The sequence below is a fragment of the Biomphalaria glabrata genome, chromosome 10, assembly GCF_947242115.1.
Source record: "Biomphalaria glabrata chromosome 10, xgBioGlab47.1, whole genome shotgun sequence".
NCBI lineage: Eukaryota > Metazoa > Mollusca > Gastropoda > Planorbidae > Biomphalaria > Biomphalaria glabrata.
In genome coordinates, this window is record NC_074720.1 from 43,524,216 (window position 1) to 43,542,767 (window position 18,552).

General features: G+C 38.3%; 1 protein-coding gene across 1 annotated transcript; it reads left to right on the forward strand.

Moving 5' to 3' along the window:
• The first annotated feature begins 4,095 nt into the window (after positions 1-4,095).
• LOC129928596 (protein let-653-like) lies at positions 4,096-16,087 on the forward strand. Its single transcript, XM_056043302.1, has 6 exons — positions 4,096-4,197; positions 8,228-8,484; positions 9,590-9,720; positions 11,324-11,396; positions 13,494-13,830; positions 15,090-16,087. The coding sequence occupies exons 2-6, from the start codon at positions 8,272-8,274 to the stop codon at positions 15,323-15,325; spliced, it is 990 nt and encodes a 329-aa protein (XP_055899277.1). The 5' UTR covers positions 4,096-4,197; positions 8,228-8,271; the 3' UTR covers positions 15,326-16,087.
• The last annotated feature ends 2,465 nt before the right edge of the window (positions 16,088-18,552 follow it).

Consider the following 18,552-nt stretch of genomic DNA (forward strand, 5'->3'; position numbering starts at 1 on the left):
TCTTATTCCAAAATATCGAGGGCATGAAGGTAAATATGATCTGACGATGGTTTGTGTGTGTCCAAGGGGAAAAAAAAAAGTCATTTGCACTCAATATTGATACAGCATTGTGAAAGGTATCTTTTGTTGTGGTCATAAAGCTAGTTGGCCTACGCTGGAAGTGGTGGTGTCAGGGGCGTTGTCGGAGATGTTCTCTTCACGGTGGTGTCAGGGGCGTTGTCGGACATGTTCTCTTCACGGTGATGTCAGGGGCGTTGTCGGAGATGTTCTCTTCACGGTGATTTCAGTGGCGTTGTCGGACATGTTCTCTTCACGGTGATGTCAGGGGCGTTGTCGGAGATGTTCTCTTCACGGTGATTTCAGTGGCGTTGTCGGACATGTTCTCTTCACGGTGATGTCAGGGGGCGTTGTCGGACATGTTCTCTTCACGGTGATGTCAGGGGGCGTTGTCGGACATGTTCTCTTCACGGTGGTGTCAGGGGCGTTGTCGGACATGTTCTCTTCACGGTGGTGTCAGGGGCATTGTCGGACATGTTCTCTTCACGGTGATGTCAGGGGCGTTGTCGGACATGTTCTCTTCACGGTGGTGTCAGGGGCGTTGTCGGACATGTTCTCTTCAAGGTGATGTCAGGGGCGTTGTCGGAGATGTTCTTTTCACGGTGATTTCAGGGGCGTTGTCGGACATGTTCTCTTCACGGTGATGTCAGGGGGCGTTGTCGGACATGTTCTCTTCACGGTGATGTCAGGGGGCGTTGTCGGACATGTTCTCTTCACGGTGATGTCAGGGGCGTTGTCGGAGATGTTCTCTTCACGGTGATGTCAACATTTTATTTCAGTTGGATTTGTTAACACGTGAAGTTTTAAGTATGTGGCATAACGTCATTAACTACTGATTTTGTGTGGTTGGGTTTTCGAGCAATAGACGAAACTAGGAGAAAAACAAAACAAAACAACAAACAAACTATACCAGACTAACCGTGCGGAACAGCCATTTATGAAACGGACCATTGATGAACGGCGCCTGGATGGTTGACAAGGTTGTGGGAGCTTTTTGACAACCCCGCACAGTGCAATGGGAATACTCTCGCTTCCCATTTGGCCTAGTCGTTTCCTCTAGCGACAGTTTCCACCCGGGCGCCACTAGGAAGCAGGGTAGCATGCCCATGAACATTTTTTATCCAGAACTTTCTTTAGATAGCGGGCATATTACGTGCTGCCTAAGTCTGTGTTTGCAATAATGTGTGCATATGACATTAGGGGCAACATTTTAAATTGTGGCAATAACATCAAATACTATATCACGTTTACAACTAAGTATTCAATTAGAGCAGGGGTTCTCAACCTGTGGATCGATTGACGATTTGCCAGGGGTCGCCAAAGACCATTGAAAATATTGGATTGTTATTGTCTATTCTTCAATTGCTGTGTGTGTGCGGGGGGGGGGGTCGCGGCTAAGTGGGGTATTGTAAAAAGGGGTCGCCGAGCATAAAATTTTGAGAACCGCTGAATTAGAGGGTTTACTTTTTTGCCTTGTCCAGCGTCGTCAGAGATTGTCAAAAGAAAAAAAAATTGAAAAATTCAAACATTTTTTTTTTCACGTTGAAAAAGACTAGACTGTTCTTAAAATGTAAAATAGCACCGGTTTTAAGTTTGTAAAATATAAAATAAAATACTGATAAAAATGAGATTTAATATCAAAACTGCAAGCCATATTATTTAATATATTAGTTGAATATAGGAAATTTGTATTTAAAAAAATCAGCATAGTTAATGAGGTGCAACGCGTACCCCCTTGAAACTCTTCCCGCTCCCCCTGGGGGGTTCGCGCAGCACACTCTGAGAAACACTGGTCAAATCATTTCTCTTTCTGTTGACCTAAATTTACATCACAACTCAGCAGCAATTAGAAAGCGCTAACGATTGGTCCAGACAACGCATTAAGTGAACCATATTTGAAGAGCTGAAGTGACGCGGTAAACAATGAAATCATAAACTCAGATTTACTTCTCTACAATCGCCGAGTTGTGTGCCCTTGACGAAGCTCATTCATAGTCATCTGTTTACATTCAAATACGCGTGCTTGTGTACGCGTGTGTGTGTTTGCATTCTCTTTACTGGACTGTTGTCCTCAAGAGAAGAGGCAACGAGACGGGAAACAGCACGACGCTGCGCCACTAAAGCTGTTGCGTTGTCAAGAAATTCTTCGTCAGTTTTTGCATTTCTCAATAAACTGACTAATGAAACAAAAAATGACTGGTTGATTTGATTTATACGCACATTTTATAAAAAGCCGCCTGTCTTAAAAGTTTGAGACACACGTTTCTGCATTGAAGATTTCCCAGCAAGCTTCGCCAAAGCAATAGTTTAGTTTAAATCAGCTTCTTTCTAGAAGATTTATATAAATGATGGAGGCCAATCCTTAAATAAATAAATTATAAAATAAATTATAGCTTTTATATAGCGCTACTTTCATGCTTATGGCATGCTCAGAGCGCTTTGGTCCAATCTCATTTGTGGACCAGTGGGGGGGGGGGGGAGGGGGTATCTAGGAGAAGGTTTTTCCGTGCTGCCTTCAGGCGCTCAGTAAACACAACTCTGCCCGAGCCGGGTGTCGAACCTCGAGTTCCTGCATAGGTAGCCAAGCCAAGCCAAGTTCAAGCGTACTTAGCCTCTCGACCACGCTAACGTTTTGGTGTGCAGTTTAAGGCAGTATCAACCCGGGCATGCTACCCTGCCTCATAGTGGCGCCCGGGTGGAAACGATCGTAAGAGGAAATGATTAGGCTAAAGGGTAGCAAAACAAGACTCCAGTGGGGGTGCCTAAGGGGGTGCGAGAGCATCCTCATTGCACTGTGCGGAGTTGTAAAAAAGCTCCCACAACCTTGTCAAATCCAGGCGCTGTTCCTCAAGGGGCCGTTACATAAATGGCGTGTCCTGCACGGTTTAGCCTGGTATAGAAAAGGAAAATAGCGGGGGTCTTAGTGTACGCGGCCTCTTGCCGCGAGTCTGACCCACCCGTCAGACAGAACAGTGTATGCTGTTCATTTTCAGGCCAGTGAGAGGGAGCTCTTGTTCACTTTTGCTGGCTTAGAGTTCCAAGAGCTGAAGGCTCAACTCTATCTGACAGTTTCAAGAAGAAGAAGAAGAAGGCAGTATCAAAACGCCAAGTATTTAAGTAAACCATGTATTATAATTTTTCTAGGCTCTTTCGCTTTTAGTACAAAATATTTTTTTTTCTTTTAGTTGGCAACGGCGCTCTTTCCACATGGCGTCATTGACATTGTTTTGTCTATTTATTTCAAGATCTCTCCCAATTTTCATTTTCCTACGTTTTTTTCTTTAAATACCACTATACTGCCATCACATTTCTGCATATCTCTTTCTCTTCTTTGTTTCTCTCTTACTTTAGTAGATCGCTTAAAGAACGTAAACGGGGACTTAACTCTTCTCTCCGTAATTATTTACCACATTCTGGTGGAATCAACGTTGGTATCGTCAGTTCGGAGAGAAAGAGTTAAAAATCAAATGCTTGAACTAAAAGATTACCGTGATTAACTTTTGGTGTGAAAATCCCCAATAGCGGACTTTTAAAACTATATAGGTCATGTCCATCCCATCGTTACTATCAAAGGTATTTCGATCCCCATTTCATAGGCCTATTATCCAGTGGCGTAGAAGGGATGGGGAGGGAGGGAAAAATTGGAAATCCCCCCGGGCTCCAATATAAGGGCCCCAAAATGAGTGGGTTTTTTTTACATTAAAAATTAAATATTACGCAAAATGCAGGGGCTCACAAAGAGGTCTAGCCCCCAGGCCCCCCAAATGATGGAACATTCCTAGCTACGCTCCTGCCTGTTACATGGGTTGGCCTTATTAAATTGATCATGAGATCCAAGTAGCTGAAATGAAAATGAAAAGATACGGATCTTTGTTGAGTTAAGCATGAAAGGAATTGTGGGAAATGGGAAAAAAAAAAGGGGGGGGGGTTCTGCTCTATGCAAACACCGCCCACGGGTTAAACGTATGTACTTATACTTAACCAATAAAAGAGTACATTAAAATGACTGTTACTAAATGCCCAATGTAACAAAAGCTACCTTAGCGGCTGCTTAGTATAAAAAGCCATAGTGAATTTATGCTTAAATAACAAAAAAACAATTGTGTAGATGATTTTGATTTAAACTTTCACCATGAGGCAGTAAGTAATTTACAAAAATACTTTTAAAGTAGCTTTCTGTTCCATTTCTCCATGGACCTCATTCACCAAAACGAACGATCACGTGATAATATAGATAAAATAACGAAAAAAAAAACCTGTCACGTGATAACCATTGTTGATTAACATTTGATCGTAATTTGTACAGAAGAGATAGAGAAGCACGTGACTCAATCTTGTTTGCTTACGATTGGTGAATGAGGCCCATTCGCTTTTATTTTGTACTTGAAAGGATTGTTAAAGTCTTTCCTCTTTGTTAACCCAGATTTTTGTTTCTTAAAAGCTGGGTTTTTAGTGTGTATTTCCCATAGACATAAATAAATATAGACTGGCCGATTAAAGAGTTTTATGAAACGAAAATTTGTGACTTGCAATTTTGTGTACTTTATTACACAGCATTTATGAGCAGTATAAAAGTGAAGTATTCATATCTATTTCAGCCATAACCTAAATAAGTATTACATTATTTTCATGTGTTTTTTTTTAAATCTCTAAGAATGAAGATCGTGCAATTTTTCAGAATTCGGAAATCCGAATACAATAGATATACATGTTTTCAAGTTACATGGAGTTACTTCCTTCGGCCAGTCTATATTTATTGATGTCTATGGTATTTCCTTTTATCTAGATTTTTATACATGGAGGCGAATCCACAAATAAGCGAGGTTTTGGTGTATTCGGTGTACAGAATACGAAGTTAATAAGCGAAACATTTCGAATAAACCATGTCATACTATTTTGTTCACTTTCCAGTTGCTTACCATGATGTAGCGTGCCGAATAGGAAAGGCAGGGAGCATTTTCCAAAGGCTGCAGCCTATTTGGACTAGCCAAGCCATTAGACTCGAGACAAAAATACACCTTCTCAATACAATCGTCATTCCAACTGCTACATATGCATGTGAGACGTGGAAGTCATCTGTCAAAATTGAGAAAAGACTAAATGTGGCTCAACAGAGATGGCTGAGACGGATTTTGGGAGTCAGTTACACAGACCGGATCTCAAACAAGGAAATCCTATGCCGAACTAGGAGTCGAACACTTAGTGAGGTTGTGACTGAGCGTCGCATGAGGTTTGCGGGACATGTTCTACGTCAAAATGAATTACGCACATCAAGAGTTGCGATAACATGGAAGCCAAAACGAGGAAAGCGCAAACAGGGACGTCCTCGTATTACCTGGCGACACACCTTCATGGAAGACCTCAGAACAGTGGACACCAGGTGGGAGGAGGCTTCAGACATTGCCAGTGACAGATCATTATGGAGACAGCTTGCCGCCCAATGTGCCGAACGGCGCGGGAGGACCTAAGTAAGTCTAAGTAAGTTCCAGTTGCTACTGAAAGGCCCGTTCGCTTGCAGCACAAAGTAATTTTGCGTCCTTGACATTGTATATTTTATCTATATATTTCGAAATCTCTTATTGATTTATATTTTTTTCCATTCCGCTTTCTCTTCCTATTCTCTCTTATTGTATTTTTGTTTAAAGAAATTATGCCGGATCTTAAAAATTATCAAGCAAATAGAATTTTTTTTTTAAAACAAAGAGTAATAATTGATTAGTTAGACCAAAATAATAAATCTGTGCGATTAGAAATATTTTTACCTATTGTTTTTGGTTTGGCGCAATTTCATGCTTTTAGCTTTCTAAAATACACTTGTCTGGACCAGTTAGAAAGCGGAGGGGGGGGGGGGGTAGAAAGAAAAAAGGGGTTAGGGTATCTGGCTGATCACTTTTTAAATGTATTTATAAAAAAAAGGGAATTGGCTGAATTCAAACACGTTTCTCAGGCTTCTCAAGCCAACACAGTAACCACGCTGCTAGTGAGGGGCCCACGAACATGGACGATTGTATAGTTATCTATTGTTTCTATAGAGTCGACCCATTTTATGTTTATGCTCACTAAGACTCAGACGACGAAGGGGACTAATTCAGCTTGTACCATCACTTCAGTCAAGTACAATTTCTTTCCCTTGTTCGAAATGCGAAACAAAATAATTAATTATCAATAGTTAGTTTACTAATTGGTTATTTCTTATAATAGATTCTTGTGTTGTCATGTAAAAGAGATGATTGTGCAAAATTTCATCTTGATCCGAGATTATGTGCCGGAGAAATAACGTTTACATACATTTTACTAGATAGACAGACAGAGTGAGTTGATATAAGCTTTGTAAAAAGATTTGAAGGCTGTTTAGTGTTATGTATTTCTAGCGCAATAGTTCTACCAGGCCAAGGACTCTATAGAGTATTGACACTTACCAAAGGGAAATTTTGAATAATAGATTGACCGCGCACCAACTACCTTGTCCATTGGTCAACCACCCATTGGATGGATGATCATTCAATAACATCTGTTAGTCCCAGTCTGAACCATACCTACATAAATATTAGTTTATTGAATGCATATGAATATAAACAATATAATACTAATATAAGGCTCCTTTTGTCTCGAAAGGCAATGGATGCGCCCAAATGAGTCACTGGTTTTGGCTTAATCTTGAGACGGGGCAGAATCTGGTGTGGCTAATCAAGCCAATTCTAGAGCGGCAGACTTTGCCACAATTCATACATGTGTATGCCTCTGATTCAGGGCTAGCGGACAGGGCAGCTTTCTTTCTTTCCCTCTTGATTAAGGCCCCTTCAATTCTTTTGTTCTCAGCGAGGGTTGTCCCAGCACGCACAGTCTGTCTCCATGCACTCCGGTCTTTGGCTATGTTTTCCCACATACTTTCGCTGATGCCTGTGGCTCTCATGTCTCGCTTGCAGACATCTCTTTATGTTAGTCTTGGGCGGCCCTTGGGTCTGACTCCTTCCACAAGCTAATAATACTAATAGTAATGCAACATACATACAACCCACCAGGTTGGCAACAATTTCACCCCCACACGTAGGCTTATACTTTCCATGGAGGGAGAGTTGTGGCTATGGGTAGCTTTTGTGGCTATGGATAGCTTTTGTGGCTACGGATAGCTTTTGTGGCTATTGATAGCTTTTGTGGCTATGGATAGCTTTTGTGGCTATGGATAGCTTTTGTGGCTATGGATAGCTTTTGTGGCTATGGGTAGCTTTTGTGGCTATGGATAGCTTTTGTGGCTATGGATAGCTTTTGTGGCTATGGATAGCTTTTGTGGCTATGGGTAGATTTTGTGGCTATGGATAGCTTTTGTGGCTATGGGTAGTTTTTGTGGCTATGGATAGCTTTTGTGGCTATGGATAGCTTTTGTGGCTATTGATAGCTTTTGTGGCTATTGATAGCTTTTGTGGCTATTGATAGCTTTTACCCCTTGGCTTCTGATATTCGTGCTGAAAATATCGAAACCTGAATGGACCTTATTCACCAATCGTAAACAAACAATATTTTGCCACGTGGTTCTATATCTCTATATATCTCTATACAAATTACGATCTAATTTTAATACATAGTGGCTGTCACGTGACAGTTTTATTTCGTTGTTTTATCAATATGATCATGTGACTAAATGTTGTTTGTTTACGATTGGTGAATGAGGTCCATTGAAGACCACCGAGAATCGTTTTAGAAATGTAGGCTTGGATAAGAATTAAGAATGAGAAAGATAAGCCTATTATTAGACTATTAGTCAATCAGTCAGGGCCGGCATTACGAATTGCGGGGCTCAATTTAAAGGATGCTTGCGAGGTCCCGCTTCTAATTTTTCTTTCAAATAACACACATGACTATTAATTAGATCATTATACCAACATTTCTTATACAACATGCATAGGAAGCAACTCAAATGCAACAGGCGCCATTGGGTTACCTTAAAGTTACATCAGTTGTACGACAAGCCTACACTAAATTTGTTAACCCTCTAAATCCTACATCTTTAAAAGCCTGTGTCCAAAAGCCATGCATGACAGTGATATGCTTAACGTAAATTAGAGGTCCCTGCCAAGCGCGGGGGCCAATTAGAGCAATCGGTCTAATCGGCCTAATGCCGGCCTTGCATTCAGTTTGAACTGAATTACTAAATGTAAACCTTTATTCATAGAAACCTGACATTGAGGGTGTTAAGTTAATGCCAAGTAGTCCAGAATGAGGTTGTTATCCAAGATCATCCTGACAGTCCTGTGTACATGTCTCTTACACTGTCGTTGCAAAGGATTATTGAGCAATCTATTTGTCAAAGTCGGCTTCGATTATTATTCGAAGATCTCCGGCTTGGCTTGCTGGAATTACAGTGAGTATGTGCCATCTTGTGGCTGGAAGTATATCTTGTTTTCTTCACTGCCCATCACGTCTATAGTGGTAAGTACTTAAAAATCTTAATTTTAATTATTAGAAGTTTCTCTATCTATCTATCTATCTATCTATCTATCTATCTATCTATCTATCTATCTATCTATCTATCTATCTATCTATCTATCTATCTATCTGTCTGTCTGTCTGTCTGTCTGTCTGTTTGTCTGTCTGTCTGTCTGTCTGTCTATCTATCTATCTATCTATCTATCTATCTATCTATCTATCTATCTGTACTAGAAAGAATCGGCTGCCCAAATAAGTTAAGAAAACTAGTGTCAACTTTTCACGAAAATATGCAGGGCACTGTTCAGTTTGAAAGTTGTTCCTCCAGGCCATTCTCCACCAAGAGCGGTGTAAAACAAGGATGTGCACTGCCCCCTACACTATTTGCCATCTTCTTCTCAGTCGTACTAACCAGTGCTTTTAAATCCCTGGAAGACGGAATATATATCCATAGCAGATCCGATGGAAGGCTCTTTAACCTGGCACGTCTTAAAGCCAAAACGCAAAGGCTTCATATCTTGATAAGGGAGCTGCTGTTTGCCGATGACGCGGCACTCGTATCTCACTCACAAGGAGGTCTACAGAAGCTAGTGAACGCCTTAGCAGCTGCTTGTCAAGAGTTTAGCCTTACTATAAGTCTCTCCAAGACCAAAATCATGGCACAAGACGTCGCAGAAATACCTATAATACAAATTGGGAACCACACCCTTTCAGTGGTGCAGGAATTTACCTACTTGGGTTCAACAATTGTCAGTAACCTAGACTTAGGCATCAGCGAAAGTATGTGGGAAAACATAGCCAAAGACCGGAGTGCATGGAGACAGACTGTGCGTGCTGGGACAACCCTTGCTGAGAACAAAAGAATTGAAGCGGTCTTAATCAAGAGGGAAAAAAAGAAAGCTGCCCTGTCCGCTAGCCCTGAATCAGAGGCATACACATGTACGAATTGTGGCAAAGTCTGCCGTTCTAGAATTGGCTTGATTAGCCACACCAAATTCTGCCCCGTCTCAAGATTAAGCCAAAACCAGTGACTCATTTGGGCGCATCCATTGCCTTTCGAGACAAAAGGAGCTATATATATCATTTCTTTGCATATCTTCTGTTTCAGGAAGGCTTTGAGTTCTTCAACTGCTCCCAGGTAAACAGTTTTACATTTATTCTTAATGGATTAAGCAAGTACGACAACCTAAGTTTGAAAAATGCGGGCTGTCCAAACATTGGCGTCAACGTAATTACTGAGTAAGCTTTGACTACGCATTTCTGTGTGAATTACTTTTAATTAATATTTAGCGGCCCCTTAAAGGGGAAAAGCCGCTGTTAGTTTTGTGTGGTCTGTCTGTCCTTCCGTTCCATTTAGATCTCACGAATTAGAAAAGATTTTGAAAATCCGAAAAATAACATTTTAGATCTTTCTAAGTTCTGATGCATCGGCTACTATTTTCTTTTTTTTAATGCAGAAAGTTTAGTTTTTAAAATTAACAATGCAAGCAGTTAGGTAGACTGAAAAATTTTGTTTTTCTCATCTGATATCTTTTAGGTAGGTGTCTTACATAGCGTTTATTAATTAAAGTTTTTTTTTAACCTTATTTTTTAACTATGTGAGTAGAATCTTTAACAGTGATGAGTACACTGAAAATTCAGGCAGAGATTTGGTTAACGAACATGTGTTTCCGTTTAGGTTCATCCCAAAATATATGTTTATCGACGCTGGCATCATTTGCACAGGTTCACATTAAAATTAAACAACTATTAAACAAAGTCGGACGCCAAAAATCATGTTTACTTTACCTCTACCCTGCCTGGTCAAATGGTTCTCCAGAAGTAGGCAGCATTATAGATCTTTATGGTGTTGCAGTTTTTTTATCAGCACCCAGGTAAGAAATGATAGTAGGCACTCCTATTGCCCTTCTTGAGTGTAAAGTTGTCATTTCAGACCTTGCGATCTACGGAGAAGATGATGTGTCCAGAACAGCGACCAACGTTCTTTAAATTCCCCCAACTAATATCAGGTACCCATTAAAGCTGGGTGGACTCAGAGCCGCCGTAAAGATCCCGAAATTAAAGTAGCTTTTCGATTTGCACATTATTTTCATCGAACCAGTATTGAGGTTTTGCGTTTTAGACAATTACTAGCCTTCAAATCATTCCAGCTGTTCTCCACATTCTTGTTAAATTGCAGATATTTTATTTCGGTGTTTACTTTTTGATGAGCTCTTGTTTGATGTCTGGGTTTTTAAGCTAACCAACATCTAGGCGTTTTTCATGTTTGCTTTCTTGGGGCGCCTAGGTGATTTGATAAACTTTTCATCTTAGATATAAGACGAAGATCAGTCTAGCAGTTCGCTAGGTATCCATCTTTTGTGACTTAACATCTTAAGTGTTGGACTTTTTTTTCTTTCAATTTTTTCTTCTTCTATAATATTAATGTATACTGTATGTATAAGTTGTATTTGATGTATTTCTACAGTACCTAGATAATCCAAGATGCTTGGGTAACTTGTATGGTGTGTTACTGATGCGAGATTGATGAATACAGACACACACCACGTTACGAGATAAGATAACAATAACCAACAGGATCAATGCTCAGTAACTAAGTTCACTCGAGATGAAAATAGAATAGCCAACTTTAATACAGAACGGGCCACAGTCGAGTCAGTCACTAAAATGTTGTTATTCCTTCAAGAGCCTAGCAGTAACTCATAAAAGTCAACAATAATAATCTCTAACCCCAATGCATTTGTCGTCACTAGAAAATGTCGCGTTCAAAATCTGTCTACTTTAGTACGTTTCTAAACTAACTTAAGTGTCTAACAGTACTTTCTTTTCCTAATGATCCTAGTCCAGGAGTACCTCCGGATATAACAGTGAACTGGTACTGTGTATGCAACTCTACAACTGCTGGTGTTTGTCAGGTGAGACTTAAATCTTAATGCATTCTAAATGTACAAAGGGAAATAAATACAAATAAATAGCCTACAAAACATAATGCTACCAAAATTTTGTTACAATTTATAAATTCCTAAAGACATATAAAAAAATATATCGGGCAATGGTATGCAATGTGTAACAAAGAATGAATTTGGTTTTGGGTGTCCTTAAAATTAATAATAATATTAATAAATGGTTGTAATTGAATTTTAAAAAAGCAGAATAGTCTCCCTTGATTTTCAGAATGTTATATTTTATAGGCGTAGACAATTGACAGAGTGACTATGAGGGATTTTCCTTTGTTTATTGTGATTATCAAATGTGTTTTTAGTTTTTACATCTCTATGTAAGGGCGCATGCGTGTGGACACAATTCAATTTAATATTTAATGACTGTGGTTAATGATAATGTGTAGAACAATTTTAAAACGACCACATCTAGATCTAGAAGTAGGCCTATACATCTATTCTAAAGCAAAAATGTAAGACTCTACAAATCGACGCATTGAATATTAGGGCCTTTTAAAAGTGTGAGTGTTTGTGCGTGTTGTTTTTTATTATTTTTTTTTTTTGGGGGGGGGGTTGTTAGTGAAGATGTGTTTTTTTCTAAATTATTTCTAGATTTAGAACTATGGCTGAAAAAATACAAATGTAAAGAGTGAATTAAAGTATGTTGTAAATAAAGTTGTTTGCTCGTTCCAACTGTTCCGCGTAAAGAATAATAATAGTAATATGAATAATAATAGAATATGCATCCTCCGTTTGGGACCCCTCAACTCAAGAAAGCATTAAGAAACTGGAACAGACACAAAATAGAGCAGCGAGATTCATAACAAACGAATATTCACATCTGACTAGAGTAACACCTTTAGTAAAATCACTAAATTGAGAAAGCCTTCAGGACAGAAGGCTCAAAAGTAAAGTAGCAATCATACATAAAACACTGAACCATAATCTTCAAATACAAAAACAAAATTTAATAAAAAAAACTCTGAAAGATACAAAGATAAAGGCACATTCCTCGTTCCATATGCTAGGACAAATTAGTACAAATGCTCCTTCTTCGCTAGTGCTATTAGAGCATGGAATGGGTGGCCTGAGCTAGCCAGGAAAACCAGTGACTTGGCAGAATTTAAGTCATTGGTTAATATGCATGACTAAATGCATGACGCTTAGGACGTAATCATCTTCTTTTTTGAAGTAACGTCTGTATTATATAAGATAAGATAAGATACGATAAGAGGCGTTTCATTTAAAAATATTGTGTGTCTCTATGTGGGGGGGGGGGACATTATAGCGCAGGGAAATGGAAGGCTACAACTGGTCGGCCTAAGAAGTATTTGAGCATCTATATATATAATTCTCTTCTTCGCTCAACAGTTTGGACGAGCAAGAAGTGAAAGGAAAGATCACTCTCTTATTTCTGCGGATAGTAACCCCCACGAAAAAACAAGAAAGGGGGGGGGGGGGAGAACAATTGGGTTTTCACACGTCGGATGGCTGCGCACTGGACAGCCAAACCCTGCCCGCTCCCACCCCCCGTCGTCCTGCGGGAGGTTTGGACTAAGAAGCAAACTATCTTCAACTCTGAAGGAACACCCGAAACGTGTACTCTATAATTATAATAGGGGGGTGCGGACCGTTTGTTTGTAGAGACAAAAAAAAAAAAATAAAAAAAATAAGAACATCCTATTTGAGGGCTAGAGAATGGACCTCATTCACCAATCGTAAACAAACAACATTTGGTCACGTGATCTTATTGATAAAACAACGTGAAAAAACGTGACAACCATCAGGAATTAAACATGAGATCGTAAATTATATAGAAGAGCACCACGTGGCTAAATGTTGTTTGTTTACGATTGGTGAATGAGGTCCATTGTTTAAGAGGAAACATCGTAATGCGAAACGTTTTATTGATGGGCTTATTAACATGGCTTAGTAAACATGTATACCAACTATTTCAACCGAGCGTAGCACGGGTTATCAGCTAGTCGTGCACTAAAAGAGAGATGGAGAAGAAGAAAAAAATGGTTTATTTATTATGGCAATGATTTTTTTTTTATTTGTTTCCTTTACTAGGTTGTACCTGGAACTGATCCAACATTTATAAACATTACAACCGCGCAAAACACATGCACTGCCCAGCCAGACACCACGACAACCCCAGAGCCAACCACCACATCAACCAGTACAACCACACAGTCAACCACTACATCAACCAGTACAACCCCAGAGCCAATCACCACAACAACCAGTACAACCACACAGTCAACCACTACATCAACCAGTACAACCACACAGTCAACCACTACATCAACCACTACGACTAAGTCAGCAACAAAATCTACAACAGCGTCGACAACCACATCAACAGCAACACAATTAGCGACTCCTGCTGTAACCACACCGTCTTCAGGTATTTTTCCTTTTTTTTCCTTCAAAATACTAGCTTTCTTAAATTATTGACATCAGCTTATATTCACTTATCTGTAAACCAATCATGAAGATATGATTTGAAATATTACCCACTGTGTTCTTCATTGACACGGATACCCACAATATTATTAAAATATCCACACATTGTGTCATTCTACATTTATATATATATATATATATATATATATATATATATATATATATATATATATATATATATATATATATATATATATATGCGCCAACTTGCCTTATCTAACATAGAAGAGAGCACCTGGTTGCATGCGGCTTCAGAACGAGACAGCTGAAGGTCACTCACAAAGGCCGCGGGATACACATTTGAGACCAAAAAAAAATTCGCTGCCGAGGACAGACGCGGACAGCGAAAAAATCTTAATCGACCACCGGCGGACAATGGTTATGCTTGCCCTGGTAGTGGCAAAATATGTAGGTCTCAGCTGGGGCGACGTAGCCACGGGAAATACTGCATTCCTCAATTAATCTTCGGACTCGTAGACAAGCCTTATTATTATTATTATATATATTTGCTCTAACCAAAACTATTTAGAATTTAGATATCCAATAAGAGACCTAATTAGGCGCGAAAATAGAACGCTGGAGGGCATTTAATAAAAAATATGATTCTTCTGTTTGTTTCATTGACTAAATAGTATCTGGAGTTAGATTAACATTATTGTCATTTATTGTCTGGTCCACAAATCTATTTCCGGTGACTCCCTATCTCAGCTTTCCATGTTTAAAGATTTCCCTCACACCATCTCCCACTATAGGCCTAAATTAAAATATAAGATAAGATCATTTGTATCGGTCCAAATAGCGAAACTACTGCAACAATAACAATAAAGATGCAAATACGAACAACATTCATCCATTTCATTTACATCTAATTTATACATAGGGTCTTATACAATGTAACTAAGACTCGTAGATATAATCCACAAGAAATAACTCAAGATTTTATCTTGTAACTATAAAAAAAAAATATTCATTGTTCTTAACTAAACATAAATAAAAGAAATAATTCTTTATTAGTTAATCAAATAGTGGTAAATCATTACATTTTGTTTGATATGAAAAAAAAAGGGAAAATAAATGTTTCATTATTTAGATATATTGCTGTAAATGTGGAGTTCCCCTTCGATAAGCTTTTTTTTTTTTTTTAAATAATTTTTTTTGCTTAAATTATTAATGTCTCAATTTCACCTAATTGTATTTCAGTGATGAAGTCTGCAAACTTTAATAAAAAATTGATCGGTTCATGCCCAGCGAATATTTTGACCTCAGTCTCACTTTGGAATCCAGACCTGATTTTCTGCGCCGTTCAGTGCTTCAACTATGAAAATTGTACAGGCGTCAACTACTGGGAGGCAACTCAGAGGTGTGACATTGTATCGAGCGATATCGGAAATATCCGCAACATTCCAGGGTGCAATTACTATGTCATAGAGAAATGAGTTCATCAGTTCTACTAAGACTTTAGAAAGGAATAGATTTACATCTACTTACGTAATATTAAACATTAAATAGTCGATTAAAGCGAAGCAAAGATTTAACATGAGATTTAACATTTAACAATATCTAGCACTTAGTCATTTTTCTGTTTTTAAAGAATAACAACAGCTTGCTATGAAAAATGTCTAAAGTTTAGATATTAATTACAAAGCTCAATCTGTCTGTCTGTCTGGTAAAAAGTTTGTACACGTTATTTCTCCCACACCCTTTCTCAGATGACTCAGATCAAGGTAAAGCTTCACACAATTATTCATTAACATTGACAAGACATGTATCAATATGAAAAAGTAAACAATTAGACAATTAATCACTGGTAATTATTTTGTTAAATAGATACAAGGGAAACTAGTACTTCTGCATTCACAGATATGGCTAAATTTGTTGGGTTTAGTCTCCTTAAATAATTGTTAACGCTATTTTCTCCCTCACGTATTCTCCGATCAAGTTAATATTTTAAACAATTATTTATTGTACCTAACAAAACAGGAATCAATAAACACATATTATATATATATATATATATATATATATCGAAAGGGGGAAATAACCTGTACATTTTGGTAGATTTGGCTTAAAGGACGGAGTTCTTCCCCTTTAAATAGGTTTTGTTTTTTTGTGCCCTGAAAAGGATCTTTAATACTTGTCTTGTTTATAATCTTCGCTTGTATATTTAAAACAGGTTTTGACTAAGCAAGAAATAATGATAGAAAACATAACATTAAATTGATCTGTTGTTCATACAAAAATGTGTTTCTTAAAGATTTTTAATAAAGCTTATATTATCAACTCACCCTGTCTGTCTGTCTGGATAGTAAAAAGATTGTACACGTTATTTGTCCGACACACACTCTCGGATCAAGCTGAAATTTCGCACATTTATTTTTTTACCTGACAAGACAAGAATCAATTAAAAAAAACAACAATTAGTTAATTAGCTATTGGTAATTAATTATTTTGCTTAATTAATTTCTTTTATTTAGTTTGGGAACAAGGGAAATAAATCGCACTTGATAGATGTAATGGTATATGTTGAATTAGTCCCCTTGAGTCCTGGTGAACATTTTTTATGTATGCATAAAAACATTCACCTAGAAAACCCACTTCTTCCCTCCCCCTTTCACAACTGGTCCAGTCACGTGATAGGATCATATCGTACAGAGAGAGCTAAAAGCTAAACAAAAACAATTGGTTAAAAGTTTACTATTTATATTTCAGATTGTGTACGCGTGAATTTTGTATATAGCGCACATCAACATAATAGGTTTCAATACTGGACTTGGCCAAGACTGAGAGAGATATATAGGAGGGGAGAGGGAGTGTGCAAATCGGGTTTTTCAATGAGTCTCCAACCAAAGCCTCAGTGCCATAAGATTTTTTAGTGTTGTGTCCATGCATTTATCACTAAGAAATCGTGCATTCAGAACAGCGGGGAATAGCGACTTCCTTAAGATTCTGATTGACTTTTTGAAAGCTCTTAACATGGTCTTATATTAACCAGTATCACACATTAAGTGTATTTTTTTAAAATGATGATTATTACAATTATATTTCCATCCATACCCCACTACCCACTCTTTTCATCACACACTGTTCACCCCACACTGTTCACCATATACTGTTTGCCACACATTGTTCACCACACTATGTTCGCCACACATTGTTCACCACACTATGTTCACCATACACTGTTCACCACACACTGTTTACCACACTCTGTATATTACACACTGTTTACCACACAGTTTTCACCACAGACTGTTCACCACACATTGTTCACCACAAACTGCTTATCACACACTGTACACCACACACTCTTCATCACACACTCTTTATCACAATCTGTTCACCAGAAAATGTTCACCACAAACTGTTCACCACACACTTTTCATCACACACTGTTTATCACACACTGTTCACCATGACTGCTGTTCACAACACACTATGTTCACCACACACTATGTTCACCACACACTATGTTCACCACACACTATATTCACCACACACTATGTTCACCACACACTATGTTCACCACACACTATATTCACCACACACTATATTCACCACACACTATGTTCACCACACACTATGTTCACCACACACATTGTTCACCACACACTATGTTCACCTCACACATTGTTCACCACACACTATGTTCACCACACACTATGTTCACCACACACTATGTTCACCACACACTATTAATCACACTCCGTTTATTACACACAGTTCACCAGACATTGTTCCCCACACACTTTTCATAAAACACTATTAATTACACGCTGTTCACTACACACTGTTCACCACTCATTGTTCACCACTAATTGTTCACCACTTATTGTTCACAACACAGTTTGCCACACTTTGTTTATTCCACACTGTTCACAACACTATGTTCACCACACACTGTTCACCACATACTGTTAATTACACACTTTTCATCCCACACTGTTCACCACACACTATTCACCACACACTATTCACCTCACAACACTTTACACTTTACAACTTATAACACCTGAGCCTGGTTTTTCAAAATAAATGTAACTATATCTGTTAAAGGTTTTTAATTCCAACTACTCAGACTCTACTTTTACCATATTTTATCAACTACAATAAATTAAGTTATGTCCCTTTAACCACGAACATAATTCATTGAGTTTTATGAAGGAGTTAAATCAACCAATATGAAATGCAACATGTCTCGATTGGTCTGATAAGATCCTTCTACACGAAACTTCAACTTTGGCACCCCAGATACAAGCAACCCAACGGAAATTGATTTCTCTTCAATATTAGTTACAGTAGTTACACAATTTGAAAGTGTTGGCAGTCATTATCTGAGATTCATTTCGCCTTTTTTTCCATTTCCAAAAACATAAATTTGCAAAACATAATTTTTATAGCATGTTAGTTACTAACTTTGAATACACGTAGACTTCATGCAGAAGATGACTTTTGTTGTCATCTTTCAAAGGCTGCCTAAAGAATACATGATCTGTTTAAACAGAGACTTGATCAACCTGCGCACTGATGTTGGCATGTTTAAACAGATGTCGCTAAAATTTTGTAGCGATTGTAGTTTACAGTTGTTTTTTTAGTGTTATCCGTTTTCTGCCATGTCACATAGAATAGCAATATGTACATGGTGGATACCATGGATATAATGGCA

What these genes read in the sequence shown, in the direction of transcription:
- LOC129928596 (XM_056043302.1), top strand. Translation starts at nt 8,272, where the DNA reads ATGAGGTTGTTATCCAAGATCATCCTGACAGTCCTGTGTACATGTCTC. An exon ending in TGCCCATCACGTCTATAGTG is followed by an intron (nt 8,485 to 9,589) that starts GTAAGTACTTAA and finishes CTTCTGTTTCAG; the next exon opens with GAAGGCTTTGAGTTCTTCAA. An exon ending in CAACTGCTGGTGTTTGTCAG is followed by an intron (nt 11,397 to 13,493) that starts GTGAGACTTAAA and finishes TTCCTTTACTAG; the next exon opens with GTTGTACCTGGAACTGATCC.